Raw genomic sequence first — 23,557 nt, forward strand, 5'->3', positions numbered from 1 at the left:
GTCAGAAATTTAGATTATTTTTTATTTTCACATGAAGCTAACATCACATTAGTGTTATATCATAAAAAAAATTTACATATTTTCAAAGAAGTTGTAAGGGAACATGAGGGAATTTTCAAAAGTTGATATTAAAATTAAGATTGTACGAAGTATGTGGATGACGAATGATACTGTGCTTCGGATGTTTGATGTCTCGATATTATTTTATTATAGATAAAAGAGCAAAAGATCCGATCTTTTTTCTCGTAATACAAGAATTCGATATTCAGAGCATATACCCTCTAAAATCAGGACGACCAACACTGTCTTGGCGACTAATTCATAACCCAGCTTAAGGTAAAAATCACTTGATCATAGATGCAAGCACAATGGGCACAAGATGATGGTCTCTTTAGTGTTATTCAAATCTTGAAAATCCCAAAGGAGAGAGCAATTGTAGACTTCACGAAGTCATAATCCATGGACTGTAAGAACATCATGGAGGAGAGTATATTGCTGCTAGATAAAACAGGCAATACCTGTATTGAAGCAGAACAATGTTGAATGCTCTTCTCATCATGGAGTCATCTTCTGGATCATGTTTCCTGCCTGTGAATGCGACCCCATGAATCTAAAGGACTCGGTTGGGAGGGGCTATAAAATGAGTGGAGGTATCACAGAAGAGTAGAGTTGCAGAGCAAGAACTTCCCCAAAATATGGATGGATTCAAAAAGTAGAAATGGAAGTCAAATGTATCGATTTTGCGTGAAATCATATTCGAAAATTTCAAGTTTAAGTAACTCAGGATGAATGAAAACACCGAGGCGTGATCACACTGAAAGTGCTCCAACATGAAAACTTCATACTCAGCTTTTATGTGGATCAGAATTCTTTGTGGCTTTCGAGCTAATAGTATAGCAAATAAATTTGATATGAATCAAATGACTTGATGAACAGTCTCTGGATCCCATCTGGATCATATTCTGATTACGAGATGGTTAATTTTTCTTAAGAAAAATCATGTGACAAAAACGGCTACCAAAATACAAATTTTTCGCTATGCATGAATATACCCCAAAACTCTCAATTCTCAGCTTTTATGTTAAATTTAGTTCCAAAACAAAACTGAGATTTTCATGTCTGGAGGAAGGTAGTGGCTTATTGCATGTTGGATACCAGAAAAAGTAACGCATTTACAGAATGGGAATGGAATATTTATGAGCTTTCCTGCAGTATGAGATCCCTGTAACAGAATCCTTGTAACATCATGTAAATTGAGAGTCAAGCGGCTAAAGGAACTATCAACGCAGTCTCTTCTGTAAGAACAACTAAATGGATGCTTGGCTTCAGTTCATCTTAGAAGCATACGTAACATCTGCAGAACTCAGAACAGATATGGAGAAACTACAACTATGGCATATACAGGTTAGAAAACTGCCAAAATTCAGTATTAAAAAATTTAAATCTTTTTCGATAATGCACAGAGGGAAAACATCAAGAAAATGCAGACTCGGAGAAGGATACTTGATTGAAACATTTAAAAAATAAAGAGAGAAATCTAGGAAGAACCGGCAATATCACAATCCTTCTAAAAGTTGTAAGAGAGCCCAAAATAAGATATTATTTTAGAAAATGTTCGACAGACGAGAAGATAATTAAAAGAAATACATATTTTAGATTCTGGTAAATTGAAACATTTTGCAACAAGGAAAGACGTCATTTGCATGAGATCCCGAACTTCGGAAGAATCATCAGAGTCCAAAAGTAAAAGTTTGATGCAATTATGAAGAATCTGCACAATGAATAAATAAAACATAAAGAGGCTGTTTGCCAAAGAAAGTGACTTTCATTCACAAAAGATAATTAAGTTGAACCTGTGATTCAAGTAATTTAAATTTTAATCAAAAAACATAAAACTTGCATTTTCAATTAAACAAAGAGCTTTTAATAAGTAAAACAGGTTAAAACCAAAAATATCCCATCTACATAAAAATATGGAATCTGGGACGAGATTACATGCATACAAATTGCTAGACTATAAAACTATCAAAAACTATGTCAGAAGCGAAAAAACTCATTAGAAGATGGAAATAGAACAGACATCACATGATTTACCTATACGAGCACAAAATACACGTTCTCACAACATCCCTGCCAATATGCATGTGTGTTTTGTGCCTGCTGGAAAAACTAATTAATAGCTTAAAAGTCCATCTATCATGTACAACTTGCTTTCAGACATCAGTATCCTAGAAATTTACAGGTGTGTTATTGCTTTCTGACATCATGTACAACTTTATTCATGTCTTTTTTATTTCTTAAAAACTTCTATTTCCTTATTTGAAATTTGCAAGATTCCAACAAAATAGGTCCAAACACAACTTCCTTTCAGAAGATTATAAAATTTCTAAGCAAGGGGTAAACCTCATTGCAAGATAATGCAAGCATCAAGTTATAGATCTTTTTATGGTCCCTCCATGGGCTGGGTAGCTATAGTGTTGATTAACAATCAAACCCAACATGAGATAAACAAGCCCCCCAACTACAAAAACCCCTCTATTTCCAACTGTTAGATCGATCTTGTACGCTGATTCTTGTCATGCTCTAGAATTGCCAATTACCACCCATTCATAGACATTCAACAAGCACCAGGTAACATCAGTCAATAATTTATTTTTCATAAAGATTCCTTAATAAACAAACAAACAAACCTCACTTACCTAGTGACCATGACCCATGTAGGGGGCAGCACCTTGATGTGGTCTAACGCCACCCTGACCCATTGGTGGCTGGACACCGTAACCTCCCTGCACCACAGACTGTCCTCCATACCCAGATGCGCCTGGAACTCCATAACCTACATTGTTCATCATCGTTTGACCTCCCTGTGGATTTACACCAGCACCAATCCCTCCAAGCAAATTCCCGATTCCTAAGCCAGCCCCCTGAGTGGCCAACAGTGCTGCTACAGCCTGTCCAATAGCTGCCGGGGGTACCGGATGATTGAAAGTCATGGGAGGCACAGCTGGCCCAGCACTAGGTGCCATCAAGTGCCCAGCCGTGTGCAACATCCCTCCACTGCTCTCTGCGTACTTACCCCTCTTCACAGTACGTTGATAATACCCTTGCTGCCCCTGGTGATGAACCAGAGGCTGAGACTGTTGCTGCTGTGGTTGACCATGCTGAGGGTTGAAATAACCTTTAGAATGTTTAGGTCCATCTATGGCCTTCTGGCAATGTAGAATCTGACCCTCAAACTTCTTGTGTGGCTCCTCAAGCGCCTTCTTGGCACTCTCGGTACTTTTGTAAACAAACAAGCAGAAACCTCTTGGTTTCCCAGTCTGCTTATCCAACCCCAACGGTCCTTCTTCAATCTCCCCAAATTTCGAGAAGAACTCCACAAGTTTATTAACATCAATCTCGGCGGATACATTGCTCACATAAATTTTCTTCTGGGTGTACTCATTTACTGGGGCTCCAGAAACAGTTGACCCAGCAATGGGTGGAGGAGCAGGAACGGGACCAGCTGATGCCAGCTGGCATGAAGTCATCCTACTCCCGATCAACTTCTGTGGTTGCTTCAAGGCACGACGCGCTCCATGACGGTGCCTGAATAAAATGAATCCATAACCCTTAGCTTTCCCGGAATTCTTGTCTATAACAACCCTACTATCCTCAATATCCCCGTACTTCCCGAAAACAGAGGTAATCGTTTCAGAAGTCGCATCCCAACCAAGACCGTGCACGAAAATCTTGCGGTGTGAAGGGTCGGCATCGGCCAATTCGCGCACGTTTTCGATGATATCAGGGTGTTTGGCCACTGCCTCCTTGACCAAAAGAACTATTTGGTCTTTAGAAAAGGGTTCGAGAAGCTTCTCCAATGGCTCCTCCTCCAATTCACCTTCGTCTTCCTCGTTCTGCCCTTCATTTGCACCACCATTTTCTGAAATGTCTTTCTCGGAAGGCTTCTCTGTAATTTCATACTCTTGTTCGATCTTCTCAAGAAGGGCGTCGTCTTCCTGCACCTCTTTCCCCTCTTCTTCCTCTCCCTCTCCCTCTCCTGCTTCTTCTTCAATGTCTGCTTCTTCTTCTTCTTCTTCTTCTTCTTCTTCTTCCTCTTCCCCAACACTTAGGTCTTCCACTGAGGTTTGTTGTATTTCCTCAGCGACGGATTGTTCCGGATCTGGCTCACTGTACTGTTCCGGATCTGGCTCACTGTACTGGATGGGTTCGGGATCGGGATCAGGCTCAGGCTCAGGCTCAGGCTCATGCTCATGCTCATGCTCATGCTCATGCTCAGGCTCAGGCTCTTGAGGAGTTTCGATAGCTCGGCTTTTTCTCTTCTTGGCCATAGCCGCTCGAGAACAAGAAATTGGGGGTTAGGGTTTTGTAGCACGGCGGCGGCAGTGTGGTTAGGGCTTTCTCTGAATTGTCAGAAACTTGACAATCAATGAATGATTCGGCCTACGGGTTAAGATTGTTTTTAATCTCGATCATACGATTGGGACTGAGGTCAGATTCTGTCCTAATAAAAAAAATTATGCAATTTTTTAATCGATGTAAAAATATTTTTTTACTTTAAAATTTTGATACAAAAAATTTCAAAATATAATATTCAACTATAATTATTTTAAATTTGATTTTAAAAAAATAATATTTTGAATATAAAATTATAACAATTTTATTAATTTCCAACATTTATTATACAAGTTTAGGTACAAAATAATTAACAATGTTGGAGCATTCATTTGAGAAACTTTACATACAAACATATTGATTTATATGTGCATGGTATCAATTAACTCAAATTGAGTACAAAATCATGATTTACACTTTGAATTTATATAGATGAAATATAAAACACATATGGGTGAAAAATATTTTATACACCAAACACATGTTTTTTTACTAAATTTAAAATAGTTGATACTGAAAACTCATATATTTATGTCATTGATCGAGCTTTTTTTGTACTGTAAATCTCCAATAAAAATAAAATAAAATTTTATGCTCAAGTGAATTGAAATTACATAAGTCAAGTTATAATATAGTGTACAAAGTGTCAATATCATTTTCATAAAGATTGATTAGCTAAATTTAGCTCAAACCCAATTATTTTAGTTAATTAAAACGCAAAAATTGTGGGATCGAAAAAAAATATTAAAGAGCTTTTACATGGACAAAACACATACACTAGAATGACCAATTTTGTTTTCCGATAACTTAATGCTAACAAATATCCTTTTCGACCACTTGAAAATGAAGAAAAAATCGTTGGTCTAGAAATACCTTATCTAAATGAGATTGGAACATTATTATATCTCGCAAATTGTACTTGCCCATATATAGCATTTTCTGTTAATTTTTTTTATCAAGATACAACTCATGTCCAACCCGAAGATATTGGAATAATGTAAACACATATTTCGTTACCTTCGTGGTACAAATTATATGAGCCTATTTTGTTCGACAAAATCAAAGTCTTCTTTAGTTGGATATGCAAATGTATGATATCTTTATGATCTACATAAAGCTAAATCCCAAACAGGTTGTGTATACATGTATTGTCATATCATGGAAGTCGGTGAATCAATTTTAACAGCGACGTCTTCAAATTACTGTGAGATCATTGCAATGCATGAAGTAAGTCAGAAGTGTCTGTGATTGAGATCCATGACATAACAAATTCAAAAATCGCGTGGGTTGCAAGCAACCAAAGATAACTCAATAATATTCAAAGATAATGTTGCTTGCCTTGCATAGTTAAAAGAAAGCTATATCAAATGTGATAGAACAAAGAATATTTCACCAAAGTTCTTCTATACACATGAGCTTAAAAAAATGATTATACTGACGTCGATCAACTTCGCTCAAGTGACAATGTAACTAACTTATTCACAAAGACATTGTCAATTTCAACATTCAAGAGATCAGTACACAAGATTGAGATAAAGGAAATATATATTGTTGTACTTTTTTCCTTTCGTTCATGTTTTTACCATTAGATTTTACTAAGAAGATTTTAACGAGACAACGTTGAGCCCTCACATCTCTTAAAATAATTTGTTGAGTCGATAATCATATAAGAGAGAATATTATGGATAAAATATTATATATTATTATTGTTATATGATTTATATTTCATCATATTATCAATTATTCAAACTCTGTAAATGTATTCTATAAATAGACGTATCATATGATGAATAAAACATTTACATTCATTCTCTCATATCTATATTTATACTATTCATAAATTGTATTATTATCTTTAACTTTTGATAAAAAAATATTTAATTTCTAAATTAGTATTATAGTTAATATCATATATTCGATTTTTCATAATTTGCAGAAGAGTTATCAAAATGTTGTGTTCAAGTTAATATAAAACTCTTATTTTTATACAATTTGAAATATAAAATTATTAATATTCATAGATGAAAAATATCGGTCTTATTCTTTATTTCGAAAGATTTGTTCGAAGATTTTAGATTTTTTTTAAAATCCTAATGAATTTATATTTGATTACAAATCAAATATCTGTAACGATGCATTCAATTAACTATTTTGTTATACTCACAATTAAATTTGAAATAAAAACAAAAATATGCATTTGTTAAAAAAAACAAAATCAAAATATGAATTGGTTGAACAAGAAGTACACTTTAAAATAAACATCGTTGATAGTCTGAAGGGGTAAATATAATTATTTCATGAAAAAACATTTCCACAATAAATAAATAAATAAATATATATATATAATATAATTATTAAAATAGACTATAATATCAAAAATTAGTTATTCTATATGTTATTATATTTAATAATATAATATAGATATTTAATAATATAGAATATACAGTATAGAATATTTATTATCAATGATCAATGATAGGCAACCTGCCAAAAAAAATCTGATCATCAGATCCTCTTCTGTTGCCAGGTATATGCGGTGTTTCCTCTGTAATCAAGGTTGTTTCTTCTCTGTTTTCACTGTGTTGTGATCACCGATTGATTGTTACGTTCTTCATGTTGAAATGGATTTCCTCCTTTTATTGTCTAGTTTTTGTCTCCCATTAGGGCTCCATGATTATTCAAGATTTTGCCTTTTGGCCTTCCATTAGCTTTCTTTGTGTTTTGGTGAGTTTTGAATTATTTTGTTCATGTGGACTAGTGTAACCCTGATTCTCTCAAATTTTTAAAATGATTTATCGAGTTTGATTGCCTGGGAATGCTAGTTTTCCCCATGCTGCTTACACTGACTGACACAATTCGAGCCCTGTATATCGGCAAAGCAATTGCATCTCGTAGGCTTGTACTGATTGGTTGATTAATGCATCTGAGCTTTTTTTTTAAATATTTCTTGCAGGAAAGCTATTTGGACGCTTACATGCGTGTATCCTCTAGTATGGATAGATGTCGATGGCTTAAAAGTGAAAGTCGGTATTAAATCAACCATTTCTTGTGGTTCCTAAAGGTGAATTATTTTTTTGTTTTGTTTGGTCCTTTTTAGCTCCTTTTCTTGGTTACTCTGGCCCTCTCATTTGTTTTCCGCCTAAGAGTGAATGGGAATTCAGACAATGAATTCTCATGTGAGTGGTAGTGGGCAGCAATCTCACGTACGTCATCCATTGGCACAAAAAAGCTCATGGTTTGGCCTCACACTTGATGAAGTGGAAAATCAGTTAGGCGATCTAGGTAAACCATTAGGCAGCATGAATCTCGATGAATTGCTTAAAAACGTGTCGACTGCTGAGGCGAGACATTCATCTGGAAAGGACCTGAGAAGTACTTCCCCTGGAGCCTCGATGCAGTGCCAAGTCAGCCTGTCCCTCGTGAGGACATTTACAGGTAAGACTGTGAATGAGGTGTGGAGGGACATACAACGAGTCTACAAGATGAGGAATTTGGAGAATATGAGTGGTCAAGAACAAGGGCCGACTCTTGGGGAGACTACTTTGGAAGATTTCTTGGTAAAAGCTGGGATGTGTGTAGCTGATGCTTCCCTTGAAACTGCCATGTCTTTGGATAGTGCATTGGTTTCTCACAATTTCCCGACCCAAATAAGGTTGTCGTCTTCTGCCTCAATTGATACATTGTCGGATACTTCAATGCCAGGGCGGGGAAGAGACTCGACAGACCTTGAGAAGACCATTGAGAGGAGGCTTAGACGAAAAATTAAGAATAGGGAGTCAGCTGCCCGTTCGCGAGCAAGAAAGCAGGCAGGATTTTAACCTTAGTATTTTACTTTCTTTGCACGGATATCATCATATTTTGAAATACTAATGATGTGGAACAGGCTTATCACAATGAGTTGGTGAGCAAGGTTTCACGTCTTGAAGAAGAGAATCTGAAGCTTACGAAAGAAAAGGTAAGTAGCCTCTGTATATTCCTCATTATCCTACTACTGTATGCGTGCTGTGATGCTTTGTCAGAGCATATCGGTGAAGCAATTAAGTATTTTGCAATTCAATCGCCTATTTATTGTAGCAAATGTTGTCTACTTCGATAAATTGGTCGGCTTTAAATGTGTTACAATAGTTAAAATATGCTTAAAACTTGTGAATGCCTAGTTTCCGCAATAAAAGGCAGTGGTGGAAACAGAACTCTCATTTTTTATAGCTGCGAATAGTTTTGTGGGGATAATGAGTGCATTTGGATAGAGTAGTTTTTGTAAGGAAAACTTTTTCTTTTTTTCAGAGTGCTTTTATTTTTAAAACGCTTAAGGAAGCCAGTAGCACATGTGGCATTTAGGATTCTCCTTCAGCTTATCGATTAAAAGCTTAAAAAAATCTGATTCACTGTTCTATGAAAACTTAGAATGCTTCTATTTATAAAGAAAAAACAGAAACACTTTTAAAAGAACTGCTTGATAAAGCATCTTTTGTAAACCTAGTGCTATTGTATCTTAACTGGCCAATATTTGTTGCTGAATGTTCGTGGGCTTCTATTGCTATTTCAGTGGGTATTAGGAAATAGGAATAGTTAATCAATCAGCAAAATGGTAAAGACCATTGTTCTGTACAGGCATACATTTTTCCAAAGTTGAAGAGAGTCGGATTGGCTCTTCTGGGATAGGTCGGCTCCTGTATATGGGGCGTGTCGTGTAATTCAAGCGCTGATGTGTGCTTTCCTGTTTTTCATCAGCCATCTCGTAGACTTTCAGAAGATACAATCTCTTGAGGATGTATTACTTTTGAATCGTGAATAAGTTAATTAGACTTGATTTTCATTTGCGTCAATGCGAAGAAAGCAAAAGTGCAGTGCCGTTTGATGTTTGTTTCTGTATTTGTCAGGAATTTGATGAGCTGATGATTCTTGATTTTCCCAAACCGAGATACCAGCTCCGAAGAACAAGCTCGGTTTGACATAACCGGAGAAGGAAAGGTCGTTTTTAGCTCCTCATGAAGCATAGCGTAGAACTTTTACTTTTGGAAATCAGAGTGTAGAGTTGGTTTTGGCTTCTGATGCAGATGCCCTCTTCTTTGCACTTATTTTTCTATGTAAATTGAAAGAAAGAAAACATATAATCTACGTAGGATCTCTTAACCATCACCGTGTATGTTAAAAGGAGACGGGAAAAATTCTGATGTGGGAAAGAGGTCCTTTTTCCATTATGCTGGCACTTGGCAGGTGGGGATGATTATTTTTAAATCTATTTTATGGTGAAATTTTAACATAATTTTCGTAATTAGTATTTATGATAATGGAAGACATAAGATGTATTTTTTTTATTGAGCAAGTTTCTTGTGATACGAGTTGACTCGATCTATATTTACAAAAAAAAAGTAATATATTTGATATGAAAATAATTTTTTTGACAAATCAGATCGAGATAGAGATCTTTCTCACAATATTGATAGGTGAAACGCTAATAATTTTTTACATATAATCTCCATATACGGAAAAATAGAGAGGGGACCCTCTTATAACCAAGATAAGATTAAACTAAACCCTAGAATGACCTAGAGGGCAACTAGCCAACTATTGAGATAGAAGTGGAGAAAGTCTACAGCTTTTATCTTTTGCAACTGATTCAATAAAACTTTTATAAAGTAGAATAATATAAAAATACATGCTCGAAGCCAAGATTTTAGGTGTTTGGTGACATGGACAAAAATTAAATATAAAAATTTATGTGAGACGATTTCATATGTCAATTTTTTATATATATATTTTATTTGGGTCATTCATGAAAGAATATTACTTTTTATATCAAAAGTATCATTTTTAAAGTAAAAATAAATAAAACTGACCCGACTCATGAATAGCAGTGTCAATTCAGGTGGGTTGGTGAGATGTGTCGGGTTGAGCAATAGTATTATTCAAAAATTTCTCAACTCGAACACGAGCTAATTCGAAAACTCTCAACCCGAACCCGAATAAACCCTATCAACCCGATTTTGAATTTTTTAAAATAAAATTAAATAAAATTCAAAAAATATATTTTAATTTAAACACATAATAACAAAATCTTCTTCATATATTTGATTTAAATTTTAAAGTCTAATTATAGAAAAATAAGTATATTTACTAAATTAAATAAATAATTGTTTAAAAAATAAAAAATGTTCAACATAAATATTAAATTATAAAAATTTACGATATAAATATTTAATAAATATTTTTTAGACATACAAAATATAAAAATATAGATAATATTTATTAATTATTTTTTTTAAAAAAATAAAATTTTCGTGAAATCAATCCAACCCGATCATTTTTTCGGGTCAGCTATTGGGTCCAATCCGATCTAACCCGAACCCGAAAACCTCTAACCCAAACTTGATTTTTTTGGGTTGAACTATATCGAATTGGTGGATCGTATCTGATTTTAATATTTCTACCCACGAATAAAAATTTATCAAACCATCTTGTAAGAAAACAGTCGAAAATCAAAGGATCAAAAATTAGTATTACTATAAGAAATTGCTTATTGCAAAAAAGCTATCCGGTGAGAAAAACTTTATAGTGCTCTTTATCACGTGGCGCAATTTTATTGGGTATAATGTCCACGTGGCTAGAACCTAGTGGTCAGACTCGGTCACGACAGGTGAACCGCAAAGTCGCGGATCCCACAGTAGAATTGGAAGAGAGGACTCCGTAAAAATAAAACCTAATCGTGGGGTGGAAAGTCCGAGAAAAGTGAATCTATCGGATAATTAATTATTTCCTTTTTGTTTATTTATTTACTTTTTTGAAATTCGGAGACGACGTAACAACGACGAATTTTCTACGGCCAACTGGTGAAATTCGTGCGCTGGGAAGGTTCATATGTTTATGTATAATAACGTAGTGGGGTATGCTTCTGCGAGTTTAATTGAAGCTAGGGTTCGGACGATTGGAGTCATTGGTACGCTATGAGGAAGAAGCTCGACACGCGTTTTCCGGCGGTGAGTATTTTTTGCGCCTGCTTTCATTTTTTGGTGTCTATAAATTCATTCATGCACGTAGGTTTGATTTTATTGTTGAAAATTTCGGAGCAGTTTCGTGATTCCTATTGATGTGGTGATACATGAGGAAACAGATGTGTTTTTGTTGTCTGGTTAACTCATGTTACTTGTTGGCCAAGAGTGGTAGGTTATCTTGTTTCTTTTTTCTTTTTTTAATTTAATTTTAATTGTGACTGAAATTTAGACTGAGGTAAGTCTCCTGTTAGAAGTTTATTCTGTTGTTACTTATTTTTTGGGCAATTATTGTAGTTGTATTACTTGTATGACTGATTGCTTAATATTTAAAGCCTGCCAGAGTTGGGGTTGGTGTGGATATTTAGTAAACAGGGCAAGGATGAAAGGAAAATTTGGGTGCTTGGTTGATTAGTTTAGCGTTTTTTATTTGTTTGCATTTGAATGGCTTTGTTTACCAGGAAAATTACCAAGGTAGAGACAGCATGCGACTATTTTTGGGTACTCATTTGTTGTACTTAGTTGACACATAAATACATGTGAAGAACGTTGATTTTGGATTCACGAGGTGATTTTAAGTTGACAGGTTTTTGTGTCGGTCCTGTGTGGCATAAAAACCATTATCTTTAATTACGTTTTGTTACAGTTTCTAATATTGCAATCAAGATTAGTTTGACTCAATTTTCAGATTTTATCTGGTCTTAACTCTCATCTTATTATTTTCCGAACACTCTGATTTGATTGGGTTTTAGTTCCTTCCTGATTCTAATTTTTTACATGTCAACAGGTATAGCTTTTTACATGTTTTACCATCACATCTTTTGTGCTGGTTATGCAATTTAGAAATATATTGTCTTTTACACGGAGTATGTTACACTAATCGTGGGTTGCTCACAAAAAGCTGAAGGGGTCGAAGTGTTTTCTGCTTGAATGTGACTGATTTTGTTGTGCGTTTATTTGGCAAAATTCATGGCGCAATAACCATTCATTGAATATAGACTTGTGAACTGAATCTGGTTTGTTACAAAGAAAATCAGTATTGAGAAATTTGTCCCCTTTGTATAGTCAAGGCAACTACCCTTGCATTAACCCTTTGTCCAGTCAGTTGATTGAATTTTTTTTGTTTCAGGTTCGTATTAAAAAGATTATGCAAGCAGATGAGGACGTGGGAAAGATTGCTATGGCTGTACCGCTTTTAGTTTGTATGTACTTTCGTTTGCTTGTAGGTGATTGTTCATTCTGAATGTTGAGGACTTTTAGCTATTTTGAAATTTATCAGATTAGTTGCTCTCTTTTTTTTAATGCTGCAATTTTTCATGTATTTTGCAGCTTGCTTACATCTTCTGATTATTTATGTACAGCAAAAGCTCTGGAACTATTTCTGCAAGATTTGTGTGATCGTACTTATGAGATTACCCTGAAAAGAGGAGCAAAAACTGTGAATTCTTTGCATCTGTGAGTTTCTTCTGGAATTTGGTTTGGAAGCAGTTCCTGCATATTTGTGCATTGATTTGTTATTATCATTTTCCCACAATTGATTTTTTTTTCACTTGCAGAAAGCAATGCGTGCAGAGCTTTAACGTGTTTGATTTCCTGAAGGACACTGTCAGTAAGGTTCCTGATTTAGGTGGCTCAGATGCTGCTACCGAGGATAGGTCGGCTGCTAAGAGAAGGTTTGGAAAACTGAAGGAAATTCCTTCTCTTACAATAAGGAAAAATACGAGTACTGAAACTTATAATTCTTGTGAATTCTTCGTGCAGAAAGGTTTTAGAAGATGAAGAATGTGGCAATGATGATGATTCCAAAAGGATACACACGGTATGATGGTTTAATATGTTGTTTTGTGTCGATTTCACCAACAGTACATTAAATTTGCTTAGAATAAAAATTTGTTGCAGAAAGAATAATCCAAGCACTATTTGTTTTTGGAAAATAAATGATTGTTAGACTTTTTAATTGAAAAATCTTTATTCTTTTTTCATTTTCCATGATAACTTCAGTTGCCATTATATGCAATCATTAAACCAGTTGGCCGCAACTGTGGCTGAGCAATAGTTTAGAAGATACACCTATGGTTAACTTTGCGAAATAGATAATCATCCTAGTTCATTCATTTGAGTTGATGGATATAGCTGTAAAAAATGTTTAACGATGAGTTCTAAATAATGATGCTTTGATGAGTTTTTACTTGCAAATTGTTGGTGCTTATTTTACATGAGTGGCTATTTTGTTGCAGCCTGAGACTGGTAACACCAGCAGTAGTGGAAGAGGCAGGGGCAGGGGCAGGGGTCGAGGTCGCTGGAGAGGTAGTCGCATGCTTGAAAGGGAATCAATCGGTCAGCATGAAAAAATTGAGGATGACCCTAACATGTTTCACCTGAATGGTGAGGATCAAGAAGAAAATCTCAGGAAGTCCGATTATGTGGCAGGTCTTGCAGAATCAAGACCTATAGTCGGGAAGAGTTCTGATAAATCGGTTAGGAATTTTGACCTAAATATTGACTTAAATGTGACCGGTGACTCCACCCCAAAACTAGCTGGAGCTCCTCCTCCCGACTCATCAACCAAGCCAACTCCTTGCTTAAAAAATGAAGAAATTCCCGGTTGGTCCCTGGATGACATGAAACAGATGGCTATTGATCCTATTCAACTTACTAATTTAAATGGTACAATTGACGAGGAAGACGAAGATTATGATGAAGAAGGATGAAGGCATCCCAGCCATGTTCTTGCCTTCGTCCTGTATATCTCACAGTTTGATAGCTTTTTTTTTTTTTTTGCACAATTAGAACGGTCAGTTGTATATACACTTCCTTTAAAGATGTGGCATGAGATCAAAAGATCATCTCGCGAGAAGCCAAACTCTTGGTAGTTTTCACCAGCTGGTAGTCCATTAGGATGTTAGAAGATGACTGAATTAGATTAGAAATGCGATAGTTTGGGCTTCTTGATGGTCGCTTCGTCTATCCATTTAGATTTTGTACAAATGTAAGGATAACTCGCATCAATATCTTTAAAGAACCTGGAAAAATCTGTCACTTGCCCCATCTCTTTGGGTTTATTCCCTTTTATCTTACTTTGCTGAAACATATAGGACATCAGCTTGCTTCTAAATCATATGTTACGCTTCGTTACGCTTGCGCTCAACCATAGGCTACACAAGCTCTCAGTGCAGTACACAGAACACCAAAAATTGAGTCTACTACCAGTCAATTACTTATTGACTGTTCTATCACCGAGCTATTGAGACGTGCTTTTTTTAAGAATTGGTTCGCTAAATGGACGCACAATCTTTCACTACTAGGTGACAGTTGAAAGGTACCGGGGTTTAGCCAAGAAAGGCATATCTTCTCAATTTTTTTTTTATTATATATCTATATGTACTATCTAATCAAAGTTGATTATGGAATTTAATATCTAAATACTAGATGGCCACATCGTTTATCTAGATTTTTTTTCATAAAATAATGATGCCAAATTAATTTTTATATAAACACTTCTTTTTTTATTCCATTCAATCTCTTTCAACGAAAATTTTCTACCAATGGATAATCTACTCTTACTATGTGGGAGTTTGCTTAGAAACATAGGAAAGATGTGATGGTTTATAAAAAAACTCATTCAATGTGTTTTCCTTTTTCAATTATTAAAATTAATTCATAATTGGAAGGAACTCTATTTTGAATTTTATGTTTTACATGTTTAGATAAATAACATTAAGTGTGACGCGACAATTTTTACCATATTTGAAAATATGAAGATTGACGCGTCAAGATAATATCGTGATCTAACAAAATTAGATTTCTTTCCTAATTCCTACGTTAATAATAATATCCTTTGTAACTACTTTGATATTTTATTTTTCATGTTTTTATGTAAGATTCCTTAATAATTTGATCAGCTAAAAAATTATTGCTATTTTACTTTCGAAAATAAAGACAAAAAAATTTCCTTCACGATGCTCAATCCCTGTCCACCTATCTATAAATACATTATTCAATGCAAGACGATATTTATTTAAAAAATAAATATTATATTTTGAAATAAAAGTTATATGTATAACCCAAAAAAAGGATTACACACACAAAATATATACACACGATATTGTCGTATATATATATATATAACCAAAGAAAGGATTACACACACACATATATATACACGATATTGTCATTCAATATGTACTTTGAAGAATAGAAGAGGAGAAGAATGGCAAATCTGCAACACCCAACCTCCATTGACATCTCCAAAGAGGATTACTCAGTTGAAATTTTTTGTATGCAAGAATATCAATATCTTGACGATCCATACACGAGATTCCCCCACGAAGTCACGCTCAAATTTCTCGTCGAAACTCTGTTGGTTTCATCCTCTGACCACGCCTATCGGGCCACTTACCAGTCGACGACTGAAGAGGTTTCGGTGCCATCTGTTGGAATATTTTCGCCTCGATGTGGTGATATGGTCAAGAAATCGTTAGATATTGTGCATATCCCTTTCACTCTAAGCGGGAAGAACATCGAATGGTTTGGGATACATGTAACGTCGGGCCCTAAAGGCAGCCGTGAAACTAATTCTAATTTCAAGTTGCTGGGAAACCTCCAAGAATTGGTGTCTGAAATCGTTGGGTACCTCGGAAAAACCCCTGACGATCATTGTCTGCCTTTGGAAAACATGGTTGTTCAGTTGAACATCAAGAAACTAGTGGTTCAACCAGCCAGTGTGGTTGCGTTATGGACGAATTGGTCACTAAATATGTGGGACGAATATTACGAGTTCGTGTTCGAAAAACCGTTGAAATATTTGAGGAGGAGATCGGTGGTGAAGACATTGGAGAAGCTGAGGCAGCAAGAAGGCAAATTCGACCCCGATGAGATCTGTTGTATTTGCATGGAAGGGTTATCGGAAAACGAAAGCGACGGGGCGATGGTGACTCGACTGCACTGCTCCCATGTGTACCATGAATCTTGCATTTTGGGCTGGTTCGTTGTTGAAAATTCTTGTCCTTACTGTCGAGCCGAAACCTCCGAGATTCGTTATATTCCCTCACACCGCATGCACATATGATTCTGACTTCTGAGACGTGATTATATATACAATTTAACGAAGTCTTGTGTTAATAAATTTTGCTTGAAGATATATTTTCTTCATTGGAAACTAATTAATTAGTCTATTTTTATTGAACAACAATGCAATCTAATATTAGAAACGCCTAAATTTGCTTACTATATCGTATAGAGATTTCACGTTTTCGAAAGAATATGCATATATATTTTAGTAGAGTCCGTTTGGTTTTAAAAAAGTGACTTTCTTGAATTTTTTTTTATTTTACTTTGTATGTTTTTTAATCTTTCTTGTGGATATACATGAATCATGATGTTCGAACCAAGGAAATAACTTTCTACAATCATGGTAGAATTCAAGTTCCGGAGTTCCGAGCTACTCTCTATGTATATATGTTAAGTTCTATGGTCAAAACTCAAAAACAAAAGTTTGGAAGATTTTGGAGATTGATTCTACGTTGATCATCCTTTCTTGAATCGAAGACAAAAATTAATTTTATCGTGGAATCGAAGATGGCACTGCAGCAACACCCAACCTCCATTGATATTTCCAAAGATGCTTAGTTCATTAGAATCTTTTGTAGACCACAACATCTGCATCTTGAGAACAAATCAATGGCGTATACGAGGTTACCCGCGAAGTTACATTCAAAATCGACGTTCAGATTTTGTTGGTTTCATCCTCGGACTCCGAAAACGGCATCCATTACCAACGGACACATGAAAAGTTCTCGTTGTCTTCCCATGAAATATTTTCGGATGATCAGTGCCGGCGAAATGTGAAGAAATTGTTACTAGACCTCAGGGCCGGCCCTCTGATTTCTCTCAACAAGAGAAAACTCCAATGGACGGCGCGGAGGAGCGTGACTCAGCCGGCCGAAGGGTTTTCGACAGGTAAAAGTTCCTGGAAGACTCGCAAGGTTTTATTGAGTACACAATTGCTAGATTGCATAACAAAACTCTCAAAAGAAAATTGTTTTTTTTTTTTTTTTGTGTGTTAGATCAAAATGTGATTCCTCCATTTCTCTTCAAGAATGTGTATAATATATATTTATACACAAAAAACTAACAAATATTTAATGATCACCATTAATAATAATAATTGAGAATATTGATGAAAAATGTTACAAAAATCAATGATAATAACTAGATATTAATGTGAAATATTAATATAATTAATTTAAAATTTTAAATAAAAAATTTCTTTTTAAAAAATATAAAATATTTTGTAAAAATTCCAATAGGGGTCATGTTTACCATGAATCTTGCCTTCTGGCCTGGCTGAGTATTACCTTCTCCTTCCCCTACAATCGAGCCCAAGTGCCACCAGTCATGCACCATTTACTGCATTAGCAAGGGTCTTTACCACTTTTTGGTTTTTTATTTTTTTTTTCACTTGCATTCGAATAAATAACGTTGATGTTTTTCATGTACATTTATGAATAACCTTTTTTTATCATTATATATGACTAAACTTTAATATAATTAATATGTTATCATTCATCTCATGAAGTTAATTAATTTATAACTTTTTTGTACCATTTGGGTTTCAGGTTTTAAACTCAACTTTATAGTTGGTATCTGCTTGTCCAAAAAGTTATATTTTTTTAATCCTATTATTATATTTGTTTATTTCTAATTTTTGACCTTGTCAAATTTCAATTTTAATCCGTCATCTTTATTTATTTGTATTTTTAGTTTTTTTTTCCAACATGGTGTTGACATGATGCCAATTCGTTGGCCTATGAAGTGTTGAAAGTTGAATATTATAAATAAATGAATATACAAAACCAAAATTACAATTTTGACATCTTGATTGCCCATAGTCTTGGGCAATATCAATATTATGGCTAGTATTTATGTCAGGCAAAAACTTGTATGAGACGGTGTCACGGGTCGTATTTGTGAGACGGATCTTTTATTTGGGTCATCCATAAAAAAATATTAATTTTTATGCTAAGAGTATTACTTTTTGTTGTGAATATGGGTAGGGTTGACCCGTCTAACAGATTAGGATCCGTGAGACGGTCTCACATGAGACTCACTCTTTATGTAATTATATTATGTGTTGTTTAAACACATCTTTGGGATTACTGAGATATGTTCAATTTATGAAAAACACTATATCACAAGAAATTTTGGGAGTTCCACCAATTTCATGTCCACACAAGTTTGTGGGTGAAAATATATTTTGTTTAGTATAGCATATGATGAAGGAATTGCCCTCATTAAAATGGGTTATATTGTATCTTGAAAATTTAAACATATATCACATATTAATTATTCGAAATTCTCATTTTTAAATATACTATCAAACATCATATTAATTAATAGGATTAACCACTAATAAATAACAATAAATTAGTTCGTATTTTTTTTTTATTTCAATTAGTTCGTATTTTGATATTAGAATAATATTACATTCATTACATATTATTTAAAAATTTAAATATTTTGTACCAATGTATAGAAACATTATTAAATCATCAATAATTAATTTCAGTGGATTCAATTTTGATATACACACACACACATATATATATACATATTACTATATAACTAATCAAATAAAAAGTTAGAATGTTAAAATAAAAGATGTGACACAATTTCACCCCTTAATTTTTTAGTTTTTTAAAATTGATAATTCCCTTCAATTTTATTTAAAAACACTACTCCTAATTTTATATGTGAGATCGATGCATGCTTCTCATTAATGCCGTAAAAACCAACTTTATACGAAAAATTCACATAATATTAATTACAATTGCAAACATTTAAAAAAAAAAAAAAAAAACTTATTTCAACGAATTCAGAAATAAAAAACGGTTATGCATCAATTATTGTTTAGAGTTTTTCAATTTGATATTCCTCACGATCACCAAATTTCGAGTGTATCAAACTGCTGAAGTTGTAACGATTAATCTATATATATGTGTGTATGAAAAGTTATTGCAAAAAATAATACGTTATAAAAAGAAATATTTATGAGTGTTAATGTATTAACTTACTGCATCAAATATTTAAAAAAATATAGGAAATAAATACGCAATTAAATGTGAAGTCTTTTCAATTTTTTTAAAAAATTTATTTTGAATTATAATATTACGTTTTTCAACATTTTAAAAGAGCGTCGTTGTGAATTTTTGGTATATTAACTGATTGTAAATTACTGTTATTATTATTATTATTAAGTATACCTTAATTTGGATTTTAATATAAATATTTTTTAACGTGTCTTCAAAAATAATTAAAAATTTTAATTAAAACTTATTCACCTAATAAATGTCAAAAATTTTGAATCTTGAAAAATTTTTATTTATTGTTTAAAATTTTGATATACAAACTAATATGTTTTTTAAAGAACTTTTTATATTCTTTTTATTAGTAACAACACCACACAGTCAAAATAAAGAAGTCAATTTAACGACATAAAATTGTTATCATCATTGGAGTGTCATCTCAAATGACATAAACATTTTTTATATAATGTTTTATAATAATATTTAAAATTTAAGTATATTCATTATATTGTATTAATAATTTAAATAATTATTCAAACACTAATACTTACTAATTTTAATCATTAGTTATATAGAACAACACTTCGTGCATAATTTGATTTATTTAACTATTTCAATGTGCATTATAACTATAAAGCGTGAAATTTTAGCTTTTAATTGTAATTAAATATGAGTTTACGAAATAAAATAGAAGATTCATATTTCAATAATTATTCAATAGTGTGCATTAATGATACAGATTTTGTTCACATTTTAGCATTGATTTAATCACTAATTAGTTTGAAACTGTATAAAAAAAAAACTCGAACATAATATAAATTAAATAAATATATTAAAGATGCAAATAAAAAATATTTTGTATTATATAGTTTCTAATTTTATCTCTATGTTAATATTTGATTTGCGGTGAATAAAGTTTTAATTTTAGTATTCTAAATATTGAAAAAATTTGACATAGTTACTTCTAACGTTTAAGTAATCTATTATGAATCTATAATATTTTAATAATAATTGTTGCACTTTCAATCACCCATATAAGCTCTGACAAAAACTTGTGTGAGACGATCTAAAGTTTCGAATTTTGTGAGACAGATATCTTATTTAGATCATCCATGAAAAAGTATTACTTTTTATGCTAAGAATATTACTTTTTATTGTGAATATGGGTAATATTGACACATCTCACATATAAATATTTGTGAAACCGTCTCACAAGAGACGTACTCATAAGCTCTTAAATCTAGAGATGGCAACATGTTCCTATATCCAAATTATAATATTTTAATAATAATTTAGCAACAAGAGACAACAATACTGTGAATTAAGGTTATTGATTATGGAACTTATTATTTGAAGATTAGGAGACACTTCTATACGCATCGACATGGTTTAAACTTGACACAATGTCATCTCTGTCTATATTTTATAAGTTGTAAAATTGTTGACGTGTTTGACATTACAAGGTTTTGATACACGTATTGTTTGAATCAGCAACATAACAAATATGTAAGAACGATTCTGAGCTACTATGTTATTGCTGATGTATTGTCTATTGGGACTGATGTATTGCATGAGCGGTAGATACCATTTAGCTAATAACTATGAAATGGCAAGGTCGATTAAGAGGATTTATAAGGTATAACATTCACTCAAATTTTACTATAGTAACAAAACAAATACTTGGTATATTGCCCCCACTTGCATGTGTAAATAAGAGACAGTCGAATATTCCTGCGTATGATGTCGAATTATGGCTCCTCACTTCTTACGAGTCGACAGTGCGGCTGCGATACCACCAGCCAAGAGTCCAACAGCAGTTGCAGCAATACCAATACCAATCACTCCATCTTTATCGAGGAAGAAAACATGGGTAGAAATGAACAAATATTTCTCATCAGAATATCAAAAGAAGATGTATAATTATGAAGATAACGAGTTCAGTTGACAAGAAAGGTCCAAGTCACCTTTGGTGATTTTATCTTCAATAGCCTTCTTGAGAGTCGATGCCTGCCTCCAATCAGGTGCAATCTGCAATTTTACGCCCGAAAGTGAATTATGCGGTCAAATGTCCTCCCTTTTCATCTTGGTAAGTAGAAGAGTCAAAACATATTGAATTGGGAAAAGCAAACCTCCAAAGCACGCTCTACAAGCTGCCTGCTCCTAGAATAATCCCCGCTTCTGTAGAATCCGACGGCTAATAGATAAATCTCTTCCCTTACCTTCAACGGACTGTTCAAGCGAGGCAAAGAAGCTGCAGATGACAAGTTACATCAGTCGAGAGTGACACACTGAAACCTCATTAGCCATTCATAAAAGGCAAGAGAGAGGTAATAGTAGAGAAGCTCGTGAAATGTAGAACAGCAAAGGTGAATTATATGCATCTAACAAGGATTCAGAACAAATTTCACAGGAGCCTTGGGTCCCAAAAGAAAATTGTTCATTAAAACTAGCAAAACACACATGAGAGAGGAAGATCATTCGGTTGTCACCTTCGAGCATAGCTATTCCACGTTGCACATCCTCCGCACGTTTTGAATGAACAAGGGCCCAGGACAAGCGCATGATGCTTTCACTTCTAAGCTCATCAGAGGTGCCTTTCTCAGCTTCAGCAACCTCTCGTTCACAACCCTGTGTATGAATAATGCTCAGGTAGAGGCCAGAAAAACGTGAATAAAGGCAAAGCTAATCTATATACAGCTTGCACCCCAGGGTTAGCTGTTCAAGAATTTACATGAAAAGCGGATATCCACAAAAAGGTGGATCCAAGTATTCCAAAGTGTACGCGCCAAGACAGGAGAAAGAGAGAGCCTCATTAGAATTTGACTGGCAAAACTTGAAAATTTTCGAAATACAACACAAAAATTCCAACATTTTTGAGCGGTGTCTCGCTTGGCTTCGTGCCAGGTCCACCCTTGCACATACACGAAAACTGTATGTAATCATCCAGATCTTTCTGACAGGACAGACAAGTAGTCACATTTAGCTAAGACCTAAGAGTTAAGCTAAGCATAAAATTTCATATAAGATTCCACAACTTTCGTCAACAAAACTAACTTCAAGCCAAGAGCAATCTGTGAAGCATTGTACCAGAGAGATTTACACCTACCCAGAAATCCAATCAATTCCTACCATCTCATTGCTTTTTTATTTCCAGGATAACTCTTGTAAAATAGCTAACACACAAACAACTCCACCCAAAAACCAGAACCCTAAATTCTATTCTTAAACCCTAACACAAAAATTGTAGCTGAAAACAAAAACTGTACCAGATAAATTATCGAACAATACTCACAGCAATGACGTCGGGATCACACCAAGGAAGATGATCGCCTCCAGTGAAAAAGTTCCCCACCGAATCGATGAATTTCCCAAATTTTGCTTCCATTTCTGAATTAATTCGCTGAAAAAACCAGCTTACCTCTACAATCAAGTTCCTCCCTTTTTCCTCCGCCCTAAAGAAAATATTTCAAAATAAGGAATTTATTATTCCCTGTTAAGTAAGGAGGCAAGTCGCAACTACTCGATGGAATAACAAATTTCAACATTATATTTTGTTCATTTATTAAATATATTTAATTATTTTAATAAAAGTATGGATTATTATATATTATCTATAATCTATACTTTTTGTTTGATAATATCCGAGACCTCGTTTTAAACTTACGAAATTTGATGACACATGTCTTGTAAATCATAATCCATAAGCATAATCTATAATTATATACCATATATTATATATTATATTATTAAAAAAATTTTGTATATTATATTATTCAAGTTGAAGGCTTAAAGTAACTAATTTTAATGCCATATAATCTTGAAATAGTTTAATGATTTTATAAAAGTCATATATAACTATTACATCCCAATAATATTTTTTAATATTTACTTATGTTTTTAAGATTTCAATTAATATATCATCTCTTCTAGCTTTTAGTCTGCGCCATAAACAAATTTGATGGATCACAATGAGTTTGATAAATTATTTTTGAATATTAATCTTTTCTTTTAGCACAAAAAATTCTTGTGATACGGTTTCACGGATCAATTTCGTGGGTCGAATATCTTATTTGGGTCATCCATGAAAAA

At 33.7% G+C, this 23,557-nt stretch overlaps 4 protein-coding genes across 22 annotated transcripts; 2 read left to right on the forward strand and 2 right to left on the reverse strand.

Moving 5' to 3' along the window:
- Window positions 1-1,574: 1,574 nt before the first annotated feature.
- Window positions 1,575-4,331, reverse strand: LOC140973220 (UBP1-associated protein 2A-like). Of its 6 annotated transcripts, none has more exons than XR_012174597.1 (3): window positions 2,700-4,331; window positions 2,095-2,157; window positions 1,575-1,771 (listed from the first exon to the last, which is right to left on the reverse strand). XR_012174597.1 is itself a non-coding variant. In XM_073435853.1 (2 exons), exon 1 carries the CDS (start codon window positions 4,329-4,331, stop codon window positions 2,700-2,702), a length of 1,632 nt encoding a protein of 543 aa, XP_073291954.1. In that variant the 3' UTR covers window positions 1,575-1,771. The 6 variants fall into 6 exon arrangements, 3 of the variants coding, with proteins under 3 accessions (XP_073291954.1, XP_073291955.1, XP_073291956.1); XR_012174596.1 differs by having other exon boundaries at window positions 2,691-4,331; XR_012174595.1 differs by having other exon boundaries at window positions 2,095-4,331.
- Window positions 4,332-6,855: 2,524 nt separating this feature from the next.
- Window positions 6,856-9,534, forward strand: LOC140973221 (ABSCISIC ACID-INSENSITIVE 5-like protein 2). Of its 11 annotated transcripts, none has more exons than XM_073435866.1 (5): window positions 6,856-6,922; window positions 7,349-7,456; window positions 7,557-8,201; window positions 8,279-8,350; window positions 9,276-9,534. In XM_073435866.1, exons 3-5 carry the CDS (start codon window positions 7,560-7,562, stop codon window positions 9,345-9,347), a joined length of 786 nt encoding a protein of 261 aa, XP_073291967.1. In that variant the 5' UTR covers window positions 6,856-6,922; window positions 7,349-7,456; window positions 7,557-7,559; the 3' UTR covers window positions 9,348-9,534. The 11 variants fall into 11 exon arrangements, 10 of the variants coding, with proteins under 10 accessions (XP_073291967.1, XP_073291961.1, XP_073291960.1 ...); XM_073435859.1 differs by adding an exon at window positions 7,060-7,119 and having other exon boundaries at window positions 6,877-6,922; window positions 7,349-8,201; XM_073435857.1 differs by adding an exon at window positions 7,043-7,119 and having other exon boundaries at window positions 6,905-6,922; window positions 7,349-8,201.
- A 1,551-nt stretch (window positions 9,535-11,085) lies between these two features.
- Window positions 11,086-14,446, forward strand: LOC140973223 (uncharacterized). Of its 4 annotated transcripts, none has more exons than XM_073435867.1 (6): window positions 11,086-11,372; window positions 12,514-12,610; window positions 12,746-12,839; window positions 12,941-13,057; window positions 13,146-13,203; window positions 13,622-14,446. In XM_073435867.1, the coding sequence occupies exons 1-6, from the start codon at window positions 11,340-11,342 to the stop codon at window positions 14,093-14,095; spliced, it is 873 nt and encodes a 290-aa protein (XP_073291968.1). In that variant the 5' UTR covers window positions 11,086-11,339; the 3' UTR covers window positions 14,096-14,446. The 4 variants fall into 4 exon arrangements, with proteins under 4 accessions (XP_073291968.1, XP_073291969.1, XP_073291970.1 ...); XM_073435868.1 differs by having other exon boundaries at window positions 11,089-11,372; window positions 12,514-12,586; XM_073435869.1 differs by lacking the exon at window positions 11,086-11,372 and adding an exon at window positions 11,400-11,555.
- Window positions 14,447-20,949: 6,503 nt separating this feature from the next.
- Window positions 20,950-22,972, reverse strand: LOC140972116 (mitochondrial fission 1 protein A-like). Its single transcript, XM_073434583.1, has 5 exons — window positions 22,761-22,972; window positions 21,958-22,096; window positions 21,598-21,719; window positions 21,433-21,496; window positions 20,950-21,315 (listed from the first exon to the last, which is right to left on the reverse strand). The coding sequence occupies exons 1-5, from the start codon at window positions 22,851-22,853 to the stop codon at window positions 21,227-21,229; spliced, it is 507 nt and encodes a 168-aa protein (XP_073290684.1). The 5' UTR covers window positions 22,854-22,972; the 3' UTR covers window positions 20,950-21,226.
- Window positions 22,973-23,557: the final 585 nt, after the last annotated feature.

This window comes from Primulina huaijiensis, chromosome 3, assembly GCF_012295235.1.
Source record: "Primulina huaijiensis isolate GDHJ02 chromosome 3, ASM1229523v2, whole genome shotgun sequence".
NCBI lineage: Eukaryota > Viridiplantae > Streptophyta > Magnoliopsida > Lamiales > Gesneriaceae > Primulina > Primulina huaijiensis.

Bases quoted from the DNA above. Each gene is read 5' to 3' on its own strand.
- LOC140973220 (XM_073435853.1), bottom strand. From the start codon at position 4,331: ATGGCCAAGAAGAGAAAAAGCCGAGCTATCGAAACTCCTCAAGAGCCT.
- LOC140973221 (XM_073435860.1), top strand. From the start codon at position 7,545: ATGGGAATTCAGACAATGAATTCTCATGTGAGTGGTAGTGGGCAGCAA. The intron at 8,202-8,278 runs GCAGGATTTTAA...GATGTGGAACAG, and splicing joins GTTCGCGAGCAAGAAAGCAG to GCTTATCACAATGAGTTGGT. The intron at 8,351-9,275 runs GTAAGTAGCCTC...TGTATTTGTCAG, and splicing joins TGAAGCTTACGAAAGAAAAG to GAATTTGATGAGCTGATGAT.
- LOC140973223 (XM_073435867.1), top strand. From the start codon at position 11,340: ATGAGGAAGAAGCTCGACACGCGTTTTCCGGCG. The intron at 12,611-12,745 runs GTGATTGTTCAT...ATTTATGTACAG, and splicing joins GTACTTTCGTTTGCTTGTAG to CAAAAGCTCTGGAACTATTT. The intron at 13,204-13,621 runs GTATGATGGTTT...ATTTTGTTGCAG, and splicing joins ATTCCAAAAGGATACACACG to CCTGAGACTGGTAACACCAG.
- LOC140972116 (XM_073434583.1), bottom strand. From the start codon at position 22,853: ATGGAAGCAAAATTTGGGAAATTCATCGATTCGGTGGGGAACTTTTTC. The intron at 22,097-22,760 runs GTGAGTATTGTT...ATTCATACACAG, and splicing joins GTGATCCCGACGTCATTGCT to GGTTGTGAACGAGAGGTTGC. The intron at 21,316-21,432 runs GTGACTTGGACC...TCCTCGATAAAG, and splicing joins TGAAGATAAAATCACCAAAG to ATGGAGTGATTGGTATTGGT.